This window comes from Balaenoptera acutorostrata, chromosome 1 (assembly GCF_949987535.1).
Source record: "Balaenoptera acutorostrata chromosome 1, mBalAcu1.1, whole genome shotgun sequence".
Lineage (NCBI taxonomy): Eukaryota > Metazoa > Chordata > Mammalia > Artiodactyla > Balaenopteridae > Balaenoptera > Balaenoptera acutorostrata.
Genome location: NC_080064.1, coordinates 55,588,292 through 55,613,193, shown reverse-complemented (window position 1 = coordinate 55,613,193; position 24,902 = coordinate 55,588,292). Strand labels below are relative to the sequence as shown.

Below are 24,902 nucleotides of genomic sequence, written 5' to 3'. Positions count from 1 at the left end.
GGAAAGCTTTTGAAACATTCTTATAACAAATCTCTGTAGGAAAGAGAGGCAGAGTGATTGTGAAATCTTGCACCAAGGGCTAGAATCAAAGTCTCAGAAATTCTTCTGGGCTAGAGGTAACCATTACCAGCTATTGCCTTCACAAAGAGAAATGAATTACATACTAGGTTAGTGACAGATGTAGAAACAAGAACCAACTTAAATATTTTGGTGTCAAACTCTTTTGAAGAAGAAATTGCAGTATCCAGTGATACTTCATTATTACTTCCATTTTAAAATTACTCTTTATTATAAGACAATCATTTCTAAATTTCTTTGTTTGGGCATGTGCTTCTGTTTTTTTCCTAGAAGTTTGGAGTTTCCAAGAGCCTTCATATATTTACACGTTATTCCATAAAGCACCATCCTATAACAATCTGTTTGTTTTTTGGTTGAAGGAGTTGGACGCTGAATCATTCCCTGGAGCATGCCAACTGCCTCTTGACACCACATCTGTTAAGGGTTATCACCTCCTGGAACCCATCTGAGCTCCTCAGAGCCTCTTACATAGCAAGTACTCAAGATGTGTTTGCTGAATCGACTAAGACGCACTCAATCAAAATCTTTTAAATGAAGTAAACATTCATGTAATCTGGTATCAAAATCAATAAAACTCTTTTACACTGATAGTGCTGCTAAAGACTACTTCTTAAAGCACCTAGAACAAGTTATTTTTCTTAATCACTAATCTATGAGTCAGTGAGGAAGATAATGTGTAATCACAAAATAACTAATAACCAACATCCTGAAAGAACAAGTAATTTCTTAGAAATTATTGACCTCACGTTTTTAGATTTATTAAGCTTAGTACTCCTTTTTGCTCTAATTTGTGTCTTAAAACTAGATATGATTTTTTTTTCTGGGTGATATTTTGTTCTCTTAAAACCAATTAGTAGACTATCACAATGATGAGATGAAACACGATGAGACCACAAATTAAGGCAGTGGTCATGGAGTAGAGGGGAAACATTTGTAATGTTGCAAGAGAGAAAATCAATAAGGCTTAATAAGGGAGATAAAGAGAACTAGGAAATGTCTATGATTCTGGCTTGGCAAGTAAATGCAAGAATGGTGATCTACCACTAACCAAGAGAGGTAATGAAGGAGGGAGAATAGGTTTTGGAGCAACATAATGAATTCACTTTGGGACATCTTGGGTATGAGGTGCCTTACTACACAGTTGTAAATATGCATTCAGAATGCAGAAGAGAGCCTGGCTAGAGACGAGGCTTTAGGAATTACTGGCATGTGGGCTAATGAAAACCATAGTGATGGATGAGGTCTCTCAAAGAGAGCTGGGCAGAGAATACTGAATGAAGAAGGTATTGCTAAGGAAAGAAGCAGAGGAGCGCTTAGGAAGGTAAGAGGAAAACCATGGATACATGGTGTCTTCTAACTCAAGGAGAGCACAGCCAATAGGATTTCAAGTAAGATAAGGACTAAAAAAATGTAATCACTGAATCTGGGAATTCGGAAGTCACTGATAACTTCAGAATGTGCCATTGTGCAGGATAGCTGACGCAAAGTCGTATTTCAGTAAATGTGTGCAGACTGGCTAACCTACTTTGATACAAATAATGAAACAGTACTCTAAAGATTAGATTAAATGGGACCAAAAAGTTGTCCAGCTCTCCTATTCCGTCTTTCTAGTTCTCAATGTATGATGGTAACAGATGATTTTTCTTTTCCTTCGACTGATACAATTGAGCATCCCCAGGTTTTCTTGCTGTCTTTCTACTTAATAATATCTCTGGCTTTGGGGATAATTGTGTTTAGAACCAAAAAGTTTCCTCCTGCTATGAAGGTTTCCTTCTGGGGTAAAGGGCGTATGGTAAACCTCAAAAGACCAAGAACTTTGTCTTTTATTCCTCCAATTGCCTATCTTTCCTTTGGGCTTCTAATCAGACTTCAGTCCAGGACTCTTTACAAAAGAGGGACTAAATGAACAGTTGTTGAATGATTAGTATATAGAGCCAACAAAGAAGTTTATCACCCTCAAATTCCAAATATGTGTCAATTAGTCTTTGAAAGCAAGACAAGCTGAGAATGTTGAAATTAATATACCACCCCCCTTCCTGCAAAAATAAGACAAGGTTAGATCACCTTACATGGAGTTCTGTAATATTCTGTGGCTTTTGATGTGGCTATTCCAGACCATGTCTTGTAGTAATCATTAAATGAGACTGATTTAATTGATCTGAAAATACAAAATAAGATCAGACAGTGAGTAGCATGAAAGTTTGCTTTTTAAAATTATTTTTACCAGAGTGGACTCTTTCAGATACCTTGTCACAATACATTAGGCTGATCTGCAAATTCTCACATAGTTATTTCTAACAAATGAATCTAACATAATTTTCCACTAATACATGCAAATCACAAAAAAAGGTCCGTCCAAACCAGTTTTCTATAATAAGTGTAAACGTGCATCCATGTGTATATTATAAAAAGAAAAATATAGGTTTAAGATAACTGTGCCTTTCGTGACTAACATTGAAAAGAACTTTAAATAAAACATCATAGCTGTACATTTTCTCTTTCTATGATAAACAACTTTCTTACATTTCTATGCCAAATTTTAGTAAAATCACCTTTATTTTCTTTTTATTATGAGGAGAAATGAAACACCAGAATTGAGATTAGTTTAATTTTTACACAGAATCTGGACACTTTCAATGAGGGAAAATAAACAACTCTTTTCTAATATTGCTGCCAGCACATTTCCTTCCCTGTGCTAATATTACCAAATCCTAATGGGAGAGCAAAGACTGTTACAAAGTATTAAACGGGACCTATGAAACAGTCTCTTACTCTTAAATAACTGCACTTCCAATTTTTTTCTTACAATCTTCTTGAATGCAGAGATTCTCAACACTCCACAAACAAAACATTACTTTCAGATATTTTTCAGACATGTGAAATCATCTATTAACTGACTTAAACAGATACTTAAACATCAAATGTAAAAGACTTTATGTCTCTTTTAATTTTAAGTTCCTAGCTCTTTGGAGGAAGAAGCAAATTTTCAGTTATAACAGGTTATTAGCATTAATTTTTATAGGTAAATCATAGGTACCTTAATATTTGACTCAATTTTGAAATTAATGGGGGCAATATCTAAGTGTATTAATGAATTCATTTATTTAAATAATAATTATGGACACCTAATTTTAAGACTAACATTTTTCAAGTGTGTTATTGCTTTTGTAATCACACTTAAGTAGAAATCTGAAACTTGGTAAAGATAAATTAATCACTACTATTATTGCTTCCAGAGCTACATGTGTGCTTTATAGTACTAAATGATATACTAAACTAACATTAATTTGCCAATGAAATGTTTCAGCATTTGGCAACGGAGGTAACAAAATGAAAGGCTGCATTATATCTCCTGCATGAAAAAGCTTGTGATCAATTTGCTGTCACAGATCATTTAGCAGACAACAATGACCCAAGAGGAAGGAAACTGTCAACATACTGTCTCGTGAAAAAAAAATACACCATCTTCAGGCACAATCGTCTCCATTGTTTTTTGTCTGTTTGACGACGACCCATGACCCTCTCCCTTCCCAACGGTGTCCTGTTCAATTTCAAGCTGTTAGCCTTCAGGGGCTTTCTTTTTTTCCCCTAGAATAATTAAAAATATTACCCTAAAAGGTATAACTTTAGTATAGTTTGAATATACAAAACAGAATGCCTCAAACATTTGGGAATATCTGCACTTTCAATTCTATAAAGGAAATAGCCTCTTAAAATAAGAGAACAGTAACTATTTACTATTATTCAGATAAACTACGAAGGGATGTATACAGCATAAAAAAAATACATGTGTTTATAGTTTCAACCAATAACAGGAATTTATTGAGTACTATTGTTGGCATTATGAATATGAAAAAGTAGAAGACAATTTTAAACTGAACATCACAGCTTATTATTATCCTGTTGGGAAAATAAGATATATATCTGAACTAGTAAATAGAATAGCTTTATATATTAACATAATAAACTGTTACATCATTTAACATAGACATTTGGAGACTACAATGACAGATACTTCTTTGGCAGTGGCAATAAGCAAAAAAAATTTGGAGGAGGGAGCTATAACTTTGTTTTGGAGCCATTAGGGAAAGAGTCACTTGGATATGGACCTGGGACAAAGGAAAGAGGCATTTTAAGCCAGGGAAGCAGTATTAGCAATAGCTTAGATGGCAAGGAGCATGGTGTGTACAGAGGATGTTGGGGGAAGAGATGAGAGTAACAAGATAATTGACTAGAGTGGAGAGTTCCAATTTCAGAGGAATTGGAGGAATTGGAATTTGATAAAAATAGGTGAAACTAGGCAATGCTGGGTCTTCAAATTTAGGCAGAGAATGGATTAGAGTCGATTCAGTAACCTTGATTTATTAGGTGATAGACAGTAATCAGAAGTTCTCAAATAAGGCAAGTAAACTATGAAATCAGTGATTGAGTAAGAGTTTTCTCTGGCATTAGCATGCAGAGAGGATTATACGAGAGATTAAATGTAGGGGGACCAGTTAGGAAATAAATTCAGTAACGCAGGCAAGAGATTCTGAGAGCTAATACTAGGGTGGGAGCAAAGATCAGGAAGGGGAGGAGATGAATCTACGAGAATGCTAAAGAATTGACTGAACCAGTTGCCTGATAGGGTGTGAAAAGTGAAGGAATTTGAGGGTCAAATATTCTCCTAAAGCCCAGAAGACCACTTAGTTTTGCTATTAATAGAAAGCGTCTAGAGAAATCGAAGTAAAATATGAGTTTAATTTTAAACATGGGTTGTAGGTGATGACCTTTAGGAGTGTGACTGAGAAATTGGGACTGGAAATAAGAAATTTAGGTCAAATCAACACAGAGGTTGATAGATGACGCCATTAGGGAAAACAAACTCCAAAAGAGTAAGTAAGTGTTTAGAAAAGAGTGAGCAGAAACCAATTCACAGTTAAGGGGGGCCTGTGAAAGAAACCAAAAGGATCATTAAGGGAAGAGAATCATGGCAGCGCTATTTCATGGAAGCAACATCCCAACCATCGCCAAAGCCTAATGACTAAATTCTTAAATATCTCTGGATATTTAGTCACGTATTCAACAGTATCATGACTAAGAGCACAGGCTCTGGAATCAGCTGGCCTGGGTTAAAACACTCTGGCACCATTTCTTATTAGCTGTGTAACTCCGGGCAAGTAGCCTAACCTCTCCACGTTTCCAGAGATAGAACTTTCTCCGGTGGTGGTTGTGAACATGCATAAAAACAGCCAAGGAAGGGTTTAGCATCCCTCAGCACTCAGTGTCAGCTGGTCTCCTCAACTGCCTTGGATAAGTACCTCATCATTTTTCTCCTGTAAACTCTAAACAGCTTCCTAATTGTTCATCTACCTCAGTCTCTCCCTATTCCAGGTTATCATGGCTCTGCTTGAAAGCCACAGTTGGTAAATACTTCTATAGGATGACATATAAACAACTTTTAAATAGAACTTGAGGTTCTTCATCATCTGGCCATTTCCAACCTTTTCTTCCGTCATTCATCTCCACATCCAAAGGCTCCATCACATGGAACTTCCTGGTGATCCTGAGTGTACCACAATATTACATTTCCATGTCTGTGCAAGCAGTTCTATTAGAGACTCTTTTGCCCTCTGTGCCTGTCAAAGTCTTACTTATTAAGGTTCAGGTACAATAAAAATAATACAGACATGAAGGTTGTCACAGTGGATACTGTGGTTGCCTCCCCAATAGCTGTTCCATTCTTCTCCCATTCTGTACATGCCCTGTGGTCTGATGGGACTGACCCCACCCCTGGCTCTAAGTCAGTTGAGTGATAACTAGTGTAGGGACAGGAATCTGACCTAAATAGCTCCAATCAGAGTGAAACTTATTCTAGCTTTCTAATACATCTTGATCTCTGAGAGTGTTGATCCTCTTTGTTCTTCTTCAAGATTGCCTTGTTATTCTAAATGCTTTGCATTTCTAGATACATTTTAGACCACCTTGTCAGTTTTCAGAAAAAAATAAGGCTGCTGAGATTTTGACTGAGACTGAATTGAATCTATAATTTGGGAAGAGTTGACACTGTAAGAGTATTGAGTCTTTCCCAAGCCACAAACTTTGTATATGTCTATTCCTTTATGTCTTTTAAAATTTCTCTCAGATATATTTTGTGATTTTTCAGTATGGATGCCTTATTCATCTTTTGTTACATTTTGATGCTGTTGTAATGGTATTTTTAAAATTTCATTTTCTATGTGTTGATTGCTAGTATATAAAAATATAGTTGATTTTTAAATATTCATCTTGTATCCAGGATCCTTGCTAAATTTACTTATTAATTTTCAAACTTTCAAGCTTTGTATATTCATTTGGATTTTACTATGTATATAGTTGTGCTATCTGTGAATAAAGATGGTTTACTTTACCCTTTCCACATTTTATAACTTGTTTTTTTTCCTTCCCTCATTGCACTGGCTAGGACTCCAGTACAATGTCGGATAGAAATGGTGATAACGGGCATATTTGTATTGTTCCTAAACTCAGGAGAAAAGCACTCAACATTTCACATTTAAGTGTGAGGTTAGCTGTTGGATTTCTGTAGACTCCTTTTATTGAAATAAGGAAATTCTCTTCTATTCCTAGTTTGCTGAGAATTTTTATCATGAATGGGTGTTAAATGTGTCTCCTGGATTCACCTAGATAAGTCTATGGCTTTTTTCCCTTTATTTGGTTAACTAGGTGAGTTACAAGGATTGATTTTCAAATTTTAAACCAACCTGGCTTTCCTGAAATAAAGCCCACTTAGTCATGATGTACTATCCCTTTTTATATATCAGTGGGTTCAATTTGCTAATATTTTGGTTAGGATTTATACATTTCAGATTTAAGAGGTACTGACCTATAATTTTCCTTTCTTGTAATGATCTCTGATTTTAGAATCAGAGTTTGGAAGTTTGGTAGCATACTCACTGTCTCTATTTACTGGAAGAGTTTGAATGCCTTTTTAAAAAAGATTTTATTTGAAGTAAATTTAGATTTCTAAAAGAGTTGTAAAGTTAGTTGAATACCTTCAAAAATCAACTTTGTTAAAGTTTAATTTACATTCAATAAAATGCATAGGTTGAGTACAGATTGATGAGTTTTAATAAAAGCAGACCCCTGCATAACCATAAGCCCAAACAAGATATAGAATATTTTCATTAGTCCTGAAAGTTCCCTACTGCCCCTTCCCAGTCAATCTCCCTCGACACTTTGGGTAATCACTGATCCAATCTCTATCACCATAGATTAGTTTTGCCTGTCCTAGAACTTCATATACATTGAATTGTACAGCACGTACTCTTTTATAACTCTGGTTTTTTTTTCTCAACATAATGTCTGCATTATTATTCCATGTTGTTGCATGTATCAACAGTTCTATTGCTGAGAGTATTCAATTTATAACTATAACACAATTTACTTATATATTCGCCTGTTGAATATATAATGTTGATTGTTGATGGACATTTTAGTTGTTTTCAGTTTGGGATATTATGAATAAAGCTCCTATGAACATTTGTGCTCAAGTCTTTTGGTGAATATATACTTTCATTTCTCTAAGATAAATACTTTAGGCGAGGGTTAGAGGGCAGGCGAATGTTTGACATTATAAGAAACTGCTAAACTGTGTTCCAGACTGGCTGTGGGCATGTCAAATGGTACAACAATGTAAACAGCAATGTAGGAGAGCTACAGTGCCATCACAGCCTCATCAATAACTGGGATTGTTAGTTTCAGCCAGCGGTGTGATCTTCCAATCTCTCCCATCTCAGTAAGTCACCGCAGTACCCATCCAGTTCAAACTACAATCTAGTAATAACCCTTGGTTCCACTTTCTCTCATTCCCCACATCAATCAAACTAAGTCTTGAATCCATCCAATTCATCCACTTATCTCCCTCTCCATTTCTATGCCCTCAGCCCTAGCGCAAACCTCCCCACCTCTCCCCTGGTCTACTAAAATAACCCAATAATTCTTCCCCTTGCTTCCGCTTTAGATCCTTCACAACTGATTCCCCACATGGCAGTTAAAGTAGTCCTTTTAAAATGTAAATCTGATTATGCCTTTCCTCTTCTTAAAAGCTGTCCAGCTGTGTCCCGATTCCCACTGCAAGGTTAATGAAATGCAAATTCCTTACCTGGTTTATAAAGCTCTAAGTGATCTGGCCCTGTCTACATCTCTTACTCTATCCCCTATCCATCTCTTCTTTCCCCCTTGCTGTGTTCCAGCTGCAGTGGCCTTCTTTCTGAGCCTCTAACACACCACTCTCACATCCAATTTAGGATCAATACCCTAGTTACTCCCTCTGCCCAGAATCTCACTGTACCTGTTAAGACATCACTCTCTCCCAACTTTTCACCCCCTTCTTTTTCCTTTCATTGTCACAAATCTTGATTTTTCAAGATAACACCATTTACAAGTTTATCTCACCATGGCTCTCAAGTTGTTTCTAAAGTTGTAGTTAAAGTCTTTCTCCCAGACCCCAGATTTTATAGTCCTGTGATCAGTGCTGGATCCTTATGGTGCCGTCTGGTTACCTTGCTGCCTGTCTGATGAGGGACTCATTGTCCCAGACAAAGAAGCAAAGGGCCAAAGTTTTCTCCCTGTAATGGGGTTTACCCTTCTTCCTGCTTCTGCCTGAGACAGACCCCACCACTGCTACTGGCTGGTCTTCATCTGAGGGCTAGGGGACAGACAAGGTCAACGCTCTTCCTGTCAGGTCCCAATTAATCATTCTGTCCATTTTTCTGGGTCTTCTAATTCTGAGCTTCTAACACTTCCAGGCACAGAGCCCCTTGACATAACATTGTCTCACATTCTGGGACAGAGCCCCGATCTGAGGGTTCCTTTTGATTTCAGTCCTTTGGGAACATTTTACTATTATTAATCCACTAAGAGGATCCTTGTTTTGGAGCATGTACAGTATAAAACCAAGATAGATCAAGTATTATGTCAACACTAGTAAGCTGGCTGTTTTCTGCATCTGATTAACTATCAAAATAAGGCTGATGGAAATGCTAGAGAAGCTGAATGCTGCAGAACCTACACCTTGTCCAGGTGTTCAAGGCTGAATTGATGTCACATTGTCAGGTGGTCTCCCAAGTGTACAATGGCTTTAGCCCTAACTCTTGCCATTTTCCTCCAGGACTTTATCTTCTCCTAAATTGCTTGGATTTTTGTGATCTATAATGGTTGGATCTATAATGTAGACAACATTTTTTTTCCTTTTCAGAAATAAAAACTAAAAACTAAAAGAATAGGCAACTAACATAGTTACATCAATTTTAATTCAATAGACTAGAAAGAATTCAAGAGTCTCCATATTCTTCCTGAAAACATCATTTTTAAAAGGTATTGGAAGGGAAAATATACTTAAATGAAAAATAATTTTTCTAAGTTAAAAAAATGAAAATACAATTATGATAGAAAACACAGTTTAAATCAATAGTTCTTTTAGTGTATAAATTGGCAAAAAATTGTATAAAGAAAAACTTACCTGTTAAATTTATCTGGCTCTTTAGGTGACTCAGAACTGTCATCTTTTGCTGTAAAGAAAAATATGAAAAGATTCTGGTTTACTCGGAAGACTGAATATATGGCCGTATGTGCATTCTTTCCAAAGCCTCAATAAGATGGTAAGAAAGGAATAAAAATAAGGTATAAAACCTCAAGGAGAGCAAAAGAAAGATGGCAAGAAAAATTTTCAAGATGGAAAGCAGATGTCAAGTGGTAACTATCTTAACAGGCCATAGAAATTTGAAACCTAACGACCTGATGAGGGGAGGCCAATAAAAAGCAAGCAGATTTACACTTCAGAACTTGAGAAACACTCAGGAATTGGAGGTACCAGATACCTCTGAAAAGTGACAGGTATAGCATGGACACCAAAGACATAGCCTTCATCCTATGCAACCAGAAGACCACCACCGCCCAGGCAGGAGGGAGTATGTCTAATTCTGGAGAAACTGAACCAGAGAGGCTCAGGAGATAGCAGAACAAGAGTATGGCAAGGGACTGAAGGCAGGGAATAAATCAAATAAATCGTATTGGGTAAGAAAGATTCCTTATTCTCGCTCTTTGTCCAGCTCCTAGAGTGTAAGTCGTTAACATCTCTCTCTTCAGGCATAAGACTGGAGGATTCGTCTCAGAAAAAATAGTCAAGCCTAGCTAAAGGTAAGGTCAGGTCCCCACTGAATAACCCTATAATGAAACAAAACCATCAACAAGTCCAATCTGTATCCAAAATTTCCAACCTTTTCAATGAATGACTTTCATTCATCGTGTGTCCATCATACAGATGCATAGTCAAAGATCAGTAGATAGGGCTTCCCTGGTGGCGCAGTGGTTGAGAATCTGCCTGCTAATGCAGGGGACACAGGTTCGAGCCCTGGTCTGGGAAGATCCCACATGCCGCGGAGCAACTGGGCCCGTGAGCCACAACTACTGAGCCTGCGCGTCTGGAGCCTATGCTCCACAACAAGAGAGGCCGCGATAGTGAGAGGCCCGCGCACCGCGATGAAGAGTGGCTCCCGCTTGCCACAACTAGAGAAAGCCCTCGCACAGAAACGAAGACCCAACACAGCCAAAAATAAATAAATTAAAAAAAAAAAAAAGAAGAACCTCTGCTTTGCTGCAGCTGTGAGGAAGAGGGAATATTTTTTAAAAAAAAAGATCAGTAGATATCTGAGTAAAGTCATTATCATGAATGATGACAACCAAAACAAATAAGCAGGAAGAAAACAGGAACTAGGAGCATACTTTTCTGGACATTTTCCAGAATACAGAACAAAAAAACAAAGAGATGGATAATAGGAGAAAATAGATTTAAAAAATCAGAGTAACAGATCAGTAGACCCCACATCTAAATCTTTGGAGATTTAGAAGAGAGAACAGGGAAACTGGAGGGGACAGGTATTATAAAAGAAATCATATAAGAAAAAAGTCCAGAACTAAAGAATTAGAGTTTGAGATTTAAACAGCCTATGAAATGCCCTACATGATGAATGAGGAGGAAAAAAATTTTCAGACTAAAGTTTAACCAAATTATGAACATATGAGAGTGGAAAAAATACATTTTTAGGCATGTGAAGTAATAAAAGATTTAGCTCTCATGTACTTGGAAGCTCCTGGAGGAAGTGTTCCAACAAAATGAAGGAGCAAACCAACCAAGAGGAAAAGGAGGGATCAAGCAAGAGCTCCAATCCAAGAGGCAGACCAAAAGGTCACCCCAGGATCCCTACGAGAGAACTGCCAATTCAGAAAAGGAGGAGGAGCATGAGTGCCTCAGCAAAGACGTCTTCCAGGGGAAAAAAATGAAACTCACTCAATACCTGGTGTGTGTGTTTTGTTTGTTTGTTTGTTTGTCTTTACAGCTTTGTCAGAAAGTTTAGGGGAAAAATAAATGGTAGATATTTTTTAAAAGAACAAATAAAAATCCAAAAAACACAAACAAGGGAATGAAAAAACAGGCCATTTGTACAAGAAAAATAATCATTCGTGGATCACCTATGACAAATATTTACTAAGTCATATCAATGTAAACAAACAATACTAGGAGAATGGGGGAGAGAAAATGTGAGTGGAAATGGCACATAAAAGCTAAATCTTTATCTTTCAGAAGAAGCCCATAAGTAATAACTAAACTGAAAACCCCAGAAATTTAGTACAGAATAAACTTAGAAATACAGTGGTGAGTTCCAAAAGAAACAGATAAACTTGTTGAAAGCTGTTGGTACCTTGTCGGGGTGGGGACGGCTCTCAGCCATGGAAGGTGTGGCTTCCAAGGTCTGCTATATTTCCTTAAAAACCAACTGGTGTTATCTGTCCTTTAAAGCTATGCACAAATATTTCTGTGATAGAAAATAATACTTAACACCTTTAGTTAAAACAACTTAGAGACTTTGCTGAAAAGTTCCTGAAACATCTGGTGCAATGAAATACAAAAAAGGACAAAAGAGGTCTGTAACTCCAGCCAACAGATCCATACAGGCCATCCTGTTAAAGTCAGGTTTTCCACATCTCCTGACATCTGTAGACAGCAGAATATCTGGAGTAATACTGTAATCATCAACAACAAAACTGGCTCTGAATGATGGTGTTAAAGCTCATGTTCTTTAATGAGAAGCTACTGGGCTAAATTTCTCTTTCTCCTGACATCAAGGAAGAATATTTTCCAAAGGAAAGCGTATTCCTATACCTAACAACCAGTACTCCCTTTAAGAGAAAAAAACCCAACACCTGATATCCTATGAGACATCACCTGCTTCAACTGTAGAAACAAGTTCCTCTAAAACTGTTCTATTGTTAAGAGAACTTAAAAAAAAAAAGTGAACAAATTGAGAACTTAAATTGAAGAAGAATCAAATGCTTATCACAACATCTTCTTAATTGCAAGCAGGATGGGATGGATTTGCACAATCATCGGGGTTTTTTTTAAAGTACCTTATGTGAATTAGTTGCATAATCTCCCTAATATTTTTATAATTCTTCTCTATTCTTGTATTTTTGACTGTCATAATATCTGTCAGGAATTATATTATAGTTTTATTTAGATAAGAATCTGAAACTTAGTAGAATGATTCTCCTTTAACAAAAGCTATAGGAATATACACATGGTTAAGAGAAAAATTATTACCTTAGGCTTGGCTACCATTATTCAGTTTCATTATTTTTATATTCTTGTATTTTCTTTCAACCAAAGTTTTTAAAATTATGTGAACCCTATGTTTTAAATATCAAAACAAACATGCTAAACAGAAAATAATATAATTTGACCATATAACCATATAGAAATAAAAATTCACTAGGACAAACTGGAAAAAAGAAAAGATGTATGAGTTTACAGTAGTTCCCCCAGCCTCCCAGTGGGTGCCTAAAACCACATAGAGTACCAAACCCTATATATACTATGTTTTTTTTCCTATACGTACATACCTACGATGTTTAATTTGTAACTTAGGCGCAGTTAAGAGATTAACAATAACTAATAATAAAATAGAACAATTTTAACAACATACTGTCATAAAAGTTATGGGAATGTGGTCTCTTTCTCTCTCAAAATATCTTGTACAAATTCAATGCCTTTTCCATCTTAACTAAGCTCTTATGCATTGTGGCCATATCTTTTGCAGTCTGAGGTACAAAAGCAAAACTAGCACAAATTTCTTTTTCTTTCTTCACGGTTTCATGGATAGAAGATTCGTTCTTACAACCTCAGATATGATTTTTTTCTTTCCTTATTTAGTTGAGAACTTTCACCTTTTCACTTAAAGGAAGAACTTGTGGCTTCTCGTTGGCATATCTGAATGGCCAGTGGCACCACTTCTGTGCTTTGGGGTCATGATTAAGTAAGATAAGGGTCACTTGAACACAAGCACTGCAATACTTCAGATATCGGACAGTTTATTTGATAACCCAGATGGCTACTAAGTGACTAACAAGCAGGAGATGCTGGACAAAGAGATGATTCACGTGCCGGGCAGGATGAAGCTGGATGGCAAGAGATTCTACCACACTACTCAGAATGGTGCACAACTTAAAACTCATGAATTGTTTTGTTTCTGGAATTTTCCACTTAATGTTTTCAGACCATGGTTGATCACAAGTAACTGAAAACTCGGAAAGTAAAATTGCAGTTAAGAGGGTACATGAAATCCCTTTGTAACAAATTAGGAAGTAGCAATACTCAGAATCTAGGAGGCAAAACAGTTGTTACGCACTGTCTCCTCCCAGACCTCCAAGTTTTCATAAACAGATTGAAGTATAACTTGGAAGGCACTTGAAAGATCCCCTTGTCCAACTCCCAACACTGGGCAAAAAGTTCTTTGACAGCATCCCTGAACAAGTCATTAAGCTCTGCCAAACGAACACTAGTTATGAAAGCACACCTTTAGTGATAGGGTGTTTACCACCTGCCAATGTGGCCTTGCCCATTCTTAAGCGACTTGAATTGTTGGAAAATCCTTTCTCATGTTTGGTCAGCTGGGACCTCGATGGACTTTACCATTAGTGATGCTGCAACTATAGTGGCATTTGCTTCTAGAAAAGATCAGTTACCCCAACTGACTATATAATTTATTGTCCAAACTGGAACACAGAATGAAAGGGAAATAATTATACCAGGACTGTCCCAGGCAGTCTGGTATGTGTGAGCACACAAACTATAAGTAAGGGAGTCAGGGTCCAGGCCACAAGGAGAAGAGGCTTGCAGGACATGGGAAGGTCATCAGGACCTCCACCAACCGTTTTTTTTTTTTTTTCCTTTTGGCTGTGTTGGGTTTTCACTGCTGCACACGGGGTTCCTCTAGTTGTGGTGAGTGGGGGCTTATTCTTCATTGTGGCGCATGGGCTTCTCATTGCGGTGGCTTCTCTTGTTGTGGAGCATGGGCTCTAGGAGTGTGGGCTTCAGTAGCTGTGGCACGTGGGCTCAGTAGTTGTGGCTCGTGGGCTCTAGAGTGCAGGCTCAGTAGTTGTGGCACATGGGCTTAGTTGCTCCACCGCATGTGGGATCTTCCCGGACCAGGGATCGAACCCATGTCCCCTGCATTGGCTGGCGGATTCTTAACCACTGCGCCACCAGGGAAGTCCCCACCAATCGGGTTTGAACTCAGAGTTTGTGCATTCTTGTCAACAGGCCAAGGAAAAGGCTGGTATTCCAGAGAAGGGCCCACCAAACCAGAGTCGGGCAAGTTATCATTTTGCACATGCTTGGTAGAAGGGCATTTTCTTTTCACATTAAGCTTGTGTTCAAATAGCTTTCCAAGAATTTTTCATAGACTAAAGGTCTGCTATGAAGTCAGGTCTCTTCTCTTCTGTACTTGGAAATTTTAATTCTTTGATCCCAAATGAATGACTTTATGTTCACCTCATTAAATTGGAGGCACGGGGGCAGGGGGAATGGCCAGGGTGGATCTCTGGCCCTGTAGCTTGCTCTGTGTGGCCTCGGGCTAATCCCTTCATCACTGATCCCCAGCTGCCTCAGGGGAAGAGGCTAAGGATCAGATGAATAAATGTATGTGAAAGCATTTTGTAAACTATGAAGTAAAATCAGGATCTAAATCTATGTGTATTTTTTCATTCATTCAATCTACAAATTTTTATTCAATACTTATAGCCAGAGACTGCTACCCGGGCACTAAGAATATTGCTGTAGCCTAAAATTAATGCCTACGGATATGATACAATTACCTGCCTCTTGAGTTTCTCACATATACAAGTAACTATCTGTTCCACTTTTATGTTACCCAAAAATAGGATAATTTCTCCTTTGCATTTTCCAGACCTCTTTATTAATATATTAAACGTATATGAAAGCTGATTCTTGCAGCACTGTAGTGGAGACCTTTTTTTTTTCAAGTTGTTACAGGAAATTAATTCTCATTGGATGCAGTTTTTCACAGAAAACCCCATGGTACTATACTACCATCTAATTTAGAGTGAATACATTTTTCTGCACTTCATTTCCCACCATAGCAGTTGCCTCTGCTGTATCACAGCACTCTTTCCCTATGAAGCTGCAGAAAATCATTTTCTTCCTGGCACTACAGGTACCACTCCAGTCCTGCTGTGATGGCAGGCAAGCTGAAAACTATTTGCTGTCTTGGATTCCCACATATTTCACCAACACAAATGAAGCATATAGTGAAAACCTACCAAAGCACTATTTGCTTTGTCACTAATTTGTTGGGTGATTTGGCAACTTGGACAGCTTTCCTGTCTGGTTTGTTGGCAAAGCAGGAGGACTGAAAGGAGTGAAGGGTGATGTCAGCCTGAGAGAAAAGAAGAAAAGAAAGGGCCAACTTGTCTTCCAGTTTCTTCTCATCCTTCTCTCTGCCAGGCAAGACCAAAGCATTTACCATAGAAAATTCTTCAAAACCAATTTTTAAATGTCCATTCACCAGAATATGGACATAGCTTTGTACAGAATATTTCTGTGTAATGACAGTATTATAGTGCATGACAAAAGGTTAAGGGATACGTATCATTCATTTGCTCATTCCACAAACACTTCCTGAGTGCAGAGGATACGGGGGGGATGTTACAGTATTCTGGTTGGTCAGAAATATGATCAGAGTGAAGTGGTACCGTTCCTCTGTGGACAAACCAGCCTCAAAACTGTCAGGGAATTTTGAGAAACTCTGGCGACAATCATGACATATTTGAAGATACTGGAAAAGATGCCTGATCAATATTGCATCTGACCCAGATGCCCTGTGGAGGAGGACTTGAACTTGGTCACAAATTGTACAGACCTGACTAATGGGCTGGCAGGTCCTAGAAGGGGATGGAAGAAGAGATCGTGGACATCTAATGGAGAGAAAAAGCACAAGAGACATCAGTTTGGCAGAGTGAGTCTGAACAGCAAGGCCTGCTGATTGGGGAGCTAATAATGCCGGTTACTGTGTGAGGCTGATGTGCACTGCTGAAGGGAGGGGCAGAATGTAAAGGAAAGAGCTACGTCACTAGGATCCCAACCTTCACTTGTGGCAAACCCCTCTGGGCATAAGGAGCCAACAGCATTGCTCTGCTAACTGCAGAGAGAACACAGGAGCAATAGAGGCGATGGAATTAAGAGTCAAGAAAAGGTTGCTGGCAGGATGAGAGTGAGCAGACTGAGGGTATCAGAAAAGCATTGGTCAATAGAACAGAAAGACTGAAAAGCCTCAGATGTCATTTCCACATGGATTCTTTGAAGGAATACCTGGAGGAAGAACTCTCCAGAAAGAAAAATGCTGAAAGCTTTCGTAATCAAGGGGAAAGGAGTCCCAGATCAGTAAGATCTGGGGGGTGCTAAAGGTGAAGTCTGAGAAATATCCATTACAGACCAGAGAGTTAAAACTGATGTCATATCTTTATGATGGGTAGACTAGTTTTTTTTTTTTTTTTTTTGGGTAGACTAGTTTTGATCAGCACCATTCACCCATATGACCATTACTTTTAAAGATACTAAGCCTATGATTCCTGGTAATCTTTTAAAAAGGACCACACTAAACCAGCCAGAGAAAGACAAATATCTTATGATATTGCTTATATGTTGAATCTAAAAAAAATGATAGAAATGAACTTACATACAAAACAGAAGTAGACCCACAGACATAGAGAACAAACTTATGGTTACCAAAGGGGAAAGGGGGCGGGCAGGGGTAAATTAGGAGTTTGGGATTAACATGTACACACTACTATATATAAAATAGACAACAAGGACCTACTGTATAGCACAGGGAACTCTACTCAATATTTTGTAATAACCTATAAGGGAAAAGAATCTGAAAAAATAGATATATAAAATAGATATATATGTATGTATAACTGAATCACTTTGCTGTACACCTGAAACTAACACAACATTGTAAATCAACTATTCTTCAAATAGGAAAAAAAAAAAAAGGAAGGGATCACACTGATGGATTTGAAAAAGAGGTACAGTAGGAGAGATCTTAGTGTGATTTCATTACTGAAAATGGATACAGAAAATATTGCCGTATACAAGTTACTTGCTAGATCATTTATTTGCTATAAATAATTAATAACTGGCAAATAACAATATGTAGGCACTTCTTACATTGTAATGGCTGGTGGAAAAGTCTTAGAATTATTTGCCTGTACAGAGTTTCATCTTTAATCAGTATATGGGCTGCTTCCAAATTCACTGGATTTTCTAGCACTGGATTAGAAAACATAACCTATAGGAAAACATATAGAACATAGAGTTGTTAAAGTAACTTTTTTCTTAGAGCAAAAAGACAAACCAATACATATAACATTCAAGAAGCATTCATTAAATGCTTACAATGTATCCACCTGGAGATAGAGACAAAGACAAAAGAGACATGGTCCCTACTCTCAAGAAACACTTGATCTATCTTGGTTTTATACTGTACATTCATGAGCCAAACATTAGGATCAAAGCAAGTTACAAGTTCTTTCCTATAACTTATTTCTTCCTATCACATAAATTTAAATTGATTTTTTGTGTAAAGGGAAGTAAACATTAGAAAGCATTGAAACATTTCCATTACAAAATACATTATATTTTAACATGAGATCATGTTTAGATCATGAATAAACAAACACATGTATTAAAAAGTTGCATGCAATTCAATATCCCTCCAGATCACTGAATGCTTAACTTGGTATCTGTAGTAGTTTTCTATTGCTGCTATAACAAATTACCACAAATTTAGCAACTAAATCAACACAAATTTATTATCTCACATTTCTACAAGTAGGAAGTCGGGGTTGATTGGGCTGGTTTTTCTTTTCCAGACTGAACAAGACTGAAATCAAGTTGTCGGTTGGCTGGGCTCTTACCAGAGGCTCTGGGAAGAACATGCCTCCCAACTCATTCAGGCTGTCTGTTAGCTGAATTCAGTTCCTGAATTCAGTATTCGTAGGACTGAGTTTCCCATTTCTTTCCTGGTGATTAACTGGGGGCTACCCTCAACCCTGAGATGTCTCTCGCCAGTCCTTACACTTGGACCCCTACGTGTCAGAGGCAAAGGTGTGAAAAATCCTTCTCGTGTTTGCTCCCCTCCTGTCATATCCTTTCTCTGTCTTTACTGCATTTCTCTGAGTGACTCTTCTGTCTTCCGTTTCTGTTGTTAAGGGCTCATGTGATTATTTTGGGCCCCCCTGCATATTTCAGGAATAACGTTTCTATTTTAAGGTGAGCTGATTAGTAACCATAGTTCCATCTGCAAAGTTCCTTCACACCTAGATTAGTGTTTGATTGAGTAACCAGAGAATGGGAGTCTTGGGGGACATCCTCAAAATTCTGCCTACAATAGCATTTGCACATCTGGACGAAATAGGTGACCAGTAGTAACCAAAACTTAATAGTTCTGCTAGACCATGATCTTGTTTATCTGGCATCTCAAAATTACTATTAGCCCAAATTTGAAAAATTTATTCAATAATTCAGTATATTGAATCTTACATTATAACATACAAATTAGGTAATAAAATATAGCCAAAAGAATAACTACCAGAATGTCTTAAGTGTAGATACAGGTCAGAGTGGATTACTGTGGCTTAAGAGTCATGGAAATGATGGCAATCTTTCACTAATAAAAGCAATAATCTGACATCTGATATTTCAAAACCAACAAGAATTTTCTGCTGGTTTTTAATTTTTTTTCCTATTTGGAAGACACATTGGGCTATATTTTCCAGAATATTATAATTGCTTAAATAAGGATTGCAGTATATCTTTCAAAGTGGGTGGGAAGCAGATGAAACTTTTCTTCATGAGCAAGGTTTTGCTCTTTGGCTGGAGAGATAATCTTACTCAGAGAGGCACATCTGGTAAAGTTTATTCAATAGTCTTTGCATTGACCACTGTGCCTAAGACCTTTTCATATAATATATACACAAGCTATTTAGTATATTTAATGATTTTTTTAAGAACTAGAATGTAAGGAATAATTAAAATATACAAATCAGACACCCTGCTAAAATAGTAAAAAAATAAAATAACAGTCCAACTTTTAAAGTCACCATGTGGTAGTATGAAATAATATAAAAAGCCATCTGGAGGATAAATACAAAAATCCAAAGCATCAATAAACAACTGTACCAGTGGGTACATTCTGTAATATCCAATTAGTTATAGCCCATGAAATTGGAATTTCTTCTGTGGATGAGTGTTGGTACTTACTTTTGCGTTGTATATGGAAGTACAAGTTTTCAAAGAAATCAAGATTATAAAAATTTTAGGAGGAGATGATTAGCATATTTAGACTTTAAAATATTTTAAACACCATTTCAAGTACCACCCCCTTGTATAACAATGTGATAATTATAAATGTGTCTCACCTGTTACTCAAAAGGTAGTAGTCAGAAAGCAATCTAAATTTAAATTACTTAAATAAAATGAAAAACTCAGTTCCTCAGTTACAGTAGCCACATTTCAAGTGCTCAGTAGAACATGAGACTAGAGGCTACTATATCGGACAGCACAGATACTGAGCGTTTCCGTAAGCACGGAAAGTTCTATTGGGCAGCACTGACCTTCAAAGTACTATTAAATAGCCATTAAGATATTAATTGTAGCAACCTGGAAATTACTGAGATAAAATGTTAAGTGAAAAAGAAATAGGCTATATAATTTGAACATATATACCATCATTGCAACGATGTAAAAATTCAGATTTGTTGCTTCAATCATGTTACTTAGTACCTATCACACAAATTAGACTTGTTTCCTGGCCTCAGGGAGCTTATAGTCCAATAGGGGAAGACAGATAAGGAAACAGTATATGCATTAGAGCATTATAGTGCTCTCATAGAGATTTGCTTAGGGTACCACTTTGCAAAGAAAACCTCCTTCCCCCCAAAACCAAAGCCATCAATTTCACCTAGGAAAGGAAATCAGGAAAGGCATTGCAGAGGAGGGCTCTTTTGACCCGACTCTTACAATGTGAGCAGCCGCTTGCTGAACAGACTGAGAAAGAGGGAATAAAATGGGTTGCTAGTCAGATGGGGAACTGGACTGAGCACTTTTTAAAGTGCAAGACTGACTTGGGTTTGTAACTTTAGAGTTTAGAACTCTATAAATGCTTTTTAACCTGAATTGAACCAAGCACTGTGAGTGAAAAAAAAAAAAAAAGAAGAAGATATCAATAGGAGCAGGATCCCACAGTGTGTTTGGGAGAGTTAAAGCCGAGGTGTGAGAAGTAGATCATCATTTGTCAGGCAACAGAATTTGGGCTTGACCCTGCAGGAAATGTGGAACTGAAGATTTAAAACCGAAACACAGGAGACAAAATTAGAAGAAAATGCTAATAACAATAGGGTAAGGAATTTTCTTTATGATTACCAGTGATTTTCTTTTCCTTTCCACTATCTTAAAAATCTTCTCTAATGTGGGCATATTTGTTTTATAAATCTATTTGAAAAATAAAAACAACTGTGTAATCTACTGGCTTTCCATGATATATTTGGCAACACTTTGTTGTCATTTTGTATTACAGGTTAAAACTAAGAACAATCAAAATATTAACTAGATTTTATTGAATTCTTTTCTTGGACAACTCATGGTTCTAAGTACTTTACATGTATTTATTCATTTAGTCCTCACAAGTTATATGAGGTAGCTACTAACAGCCCCATTTTACTGGTGAAGAAACTGAGGCAATGAGAAGTAAAGAAACTTGTCCAACATTGCAAAGGTATTAAGTGGCAGAACCAAGATGTGAAGCCAAGCTATCTAAACTTACAGCCCCCAATGTACCTTTTATTAAATTATTCTGCTATTCAAAATTTTCACCATTTCATTCTGGTTTGCCCTCACTCATTACATTCCTGAGAACATTCATTTTTACTATTTTTAAGGCCAATCCTATTTGGGTGGAAGAGATAGGATGACTCAGTTTGAAGGAATCCAAAAGATCAACCACAAATCTCTGCACAACATGCTCACTTACTTCCTCAAAGTTCTTGCTCCAATCACTCTCCCAACATGGCCTGGCACTACTATATATGCTCAACACATATTTGTAGAATGAATGAATAAATAAATTGAACATTGAATTTTTAAAAATATTAAATTTTACTCAGCATACTAAGATGACTAGACAGAAAGTTAATGATTAGTTTTATTTTATTTTCAAAAACAAGAAATGGGAGAGATGAAATTTGTGTTATAATTCTATGTTACAGAGAAAATTCAATTAAGCCAGAATACTTTATTCTCCAGGTATTTCAGATGATCAAAATTTAATAGTTTATCTCCACATATTATCAATGATAAATAGATAGAATATCATGGACAGAATCTAGTGGATAGAATCTCGCTGAGCCAGATGTAAGTGGTCAAAGCAAGTGCCACTCAAATCATTTATCTTAGCATTTCAGGATGAGAAGGGAGGCTCTTTGAGGGTCGGGAATAACACAACACTGAGGCATGCTTCTAAAGACCATGGATCTAGGAGGTGAAGGGTGCATTCTAGAAACAGGCATCTACTGAGGAGAGGAGGAAATTCCTGGTTTAATTGTTCACTGGGTTTGATATGAAAGCTTATAAAAGCAGGTCTCTAGTACTGTCAGAAACAAAGGATAAAGCTGAACATTTTACATTGTAGTCACTCGATTCACCTCTCGGAGGAAGGCAAGGTTCATGAATGCGGAAAGATCCAAAAGGCCTGTTCAACATTATAAAGTGAAGTTAGGAGCCAAAAGCAAACCTAAGACTGTATTTCCAGAGTTGAAACCATCCAAACAGTTCTTTTCTTCTTTTATAAAATACATATTCTTTGGTTGGGGAGGGCCTAATCTATCGATTTCACTTTAAAAATAATAGTTTTTATAATTCAAGTTCCATTTGACAGTCTTGATGTAGAAATGTTATTGATTTATATAAGCTTACTCAAATCCTTTAAACATTTAAGTATGCATTGTACATTTTATTCATTATACTTTGAGTAATTGGGGTAATTAAAAGTATTAAAGACAGCATTATATTAATCTGTTCTTACCTGGAGGGTAAGTAAGATGCTGCTCAACGTATAGCTTCTATTCCACTTATGAGTGTTGTCCAAAAAATCTATACAGGGACGGCCAGTATGCGGGTCTACTGTATTAAAATAATACATTAATATTAATACATAAAATTATTATTTAAAACTTATGAACATCAACATGTCATAGCAAAGTTAGAAAGCAAATGACAAAGCAGGAAAATTATTTGCATTGAATGTGACAGACACTTAATACAGAGCAGCTGTTAGAGCATAGACTTTGGTGTCAGACACACAGATTTGACAGCTGACCCCTCCACTTATCAGCTGTGTGACGTTGAGCAATTAACTTTACCTCTCTAGGTCTCACTTGCTTAGTATATGAAATGGGGATATGACTGAAGTACCTACTTTCACTGAAAAGAATTTAAAAAATAAAGCCCTTAATAGAGTACCTGGCACATAGTGGATCCTCAAAAAATGACAGCTATCATTATTAATAATACTTTTATTAATGTATAAATAATTTTTGTAAATGAATAAGAAAAACATTTATATTCCAATAGAAAAATCTTGCAATAAAAAAGTAAGACCTGGGAAGAAAATTTTGAAAAGGTGAAAAGAGGGGTGTTTGATTTGGTACATTGTATTGTAAAACTACAATAATAGTAACAGCACAATGGACACAAGATTTGAGTGAACAATGCGATAAAAGAATTTAGAAACAAATCCTAGTTGGTATTAAAACTGTTGTAAGTTACAAGTGAAATTATGACTCAGTAGTGAAAGAAAAGATGATGGTATAAAAAGTTTTGTGCACACTATTCATGGTCCTCCAGTATTTGCTCTTCCTTTCCTCCATTTCTTCTCTCTATAATAAGAAACTTGATGCCTGCCCCATCCCCATTCCCCCATGCGGTTTTAGATGAATACATCGTTGCCCACATTTTCCCAGCCTTTCCTCTAACAAGATGTGGCTGTGTGACTAAGTCTTAATCATGAGACATCGGCAGAAGTAAAGTGTGCACCTTCTGGATCATATTTTCTTAAGGAAGCTGTTCTGCCCTCTTCTCTTTTTCTCTCCCTTTACCACTGGCTGGAAATAGTGACAGAGTAAATGTCTTAGGTCCAGAAATGGAACCCACACATTGAGGATGGCAAAACCTCCCTGCCAGCTTCGTTCCATTACATCAATATATAAATTGGAAAGATATATGAAAGGTTGGCCTATGCCCTAACACAGTTAATTAACTAAGTCAGTATTTGGAAAAAAATACACTCACACACAGACACACACGTGTGTGTGTCTGTGTGTGTGTGTGTGTAGTTTTTGGGTTTTTTTATTAAATAGAATTATATTTTACATTTTATTCTTCAAAGTATTTTTTCATTTAATAGTAAATTGTCAACGTATTTCTGGACATGTTTATTCAAAAAATATTTGAGCACTAACAATATGCCAGGTAGTGAAGATTCTAGGGCACAAGAATGACCAAAGAGTAAAGTCTTCATATATCTTCCTTGCTATGTTTAAAAGCAATGTATATAGCTGTAAGATATTTTACTTAAAAATTCCTTTATTAATGGACATTGGAGTTATTTCTCTTTTCCCTATTTCTAACATTGTTGCTGGAAACAAAATCTTTATTAATTAAATATTAATAAGAATATTAAGCACATTCTTTATATAGATCCCTAAAGTCTCCACCCCAAAACTATTAGAACTAGTAAATGAATTCGGCAAGATTGCAGGATAAAAGATTAATATACAGAAATCTATTGCATTTCTATACACTGATGATGTAAATATCAGAAAGAGAAAGTAAAAAAGAAAAAAAAATCCCATTTAAAATAGCAGCAAGAAAAACCCCTAGAAATAAATTTAACCAAAGAGGTAAAGGACCAATACCCTGAAAACTATGACACACTGACGAAGGAAAATGAAGACAATTCAAAGAAATGGAACAATATCCCATGCCCTTGGATTGCAAGAATTAATATTGTTAAAATGGCCATACTACCCAAAGCAATCTACAGATTTAATGCAATCCCTATCAAAATACCCTGGACATTTTTCACAGAACTAGAACAAATAATCCTAAAATTCATATGGAGCCACAAAGCAATCTTGAGAAAAAAGAACAAAGCTGGAAGTATAACCCTCCCAGACTTTAGGCTATACTAGAAAGCTACAGTAATCAAAACATCATGGCATTGACACAAAAACAGACACATAAATCAATGGAACAGAACAGAGAGCCCAAAAATAAATCCGTGCACTATGGTCAATTCATCTACAACAAAGGAGGCAAGAATATACAATGGAGAAAAGACAGTTTCTTTAACAAGTGGTGCTGGGAAAACTGG

General features: G+C 36.8%; 1 protein-coding gene across 2 annotated transcripts in view; it reads right to left on the bottom strand.

Moving 5' to 3' along the window:
• UBE2U (ubiquitin conjugating enzyme E2 U) overlaps positions 1-24,902 on the bottom strand; it is a 64,969-nt gene that overhangs the window by 28,642 nt on the left and 11,425 nt on the right. For both annotated transcript variants that reach the window (XM_007164331.2, XM_028164024.2), the window contains exons 4-7: positions 22,554-22,651; positions 17,642-17,762; positions 9,578-9,626; positions 2,148-2,236 (exon numbers count right to left, since the gene is read on the bottom strand). In XM_007164331.2, coding sequence (XP_007164393.2) covers positions 2,148-2,236; positions 9,578-9,626; positions 17,642-17,762; positions 22,554-22,651 — 357 coding nt within the window. The remainder of the gene's footprint in view (positions 1-2,147; positions 2,237-9,577; positions 9,627-17,641; positions 17,763-22,553; positions 22,652-24,902) is intronic.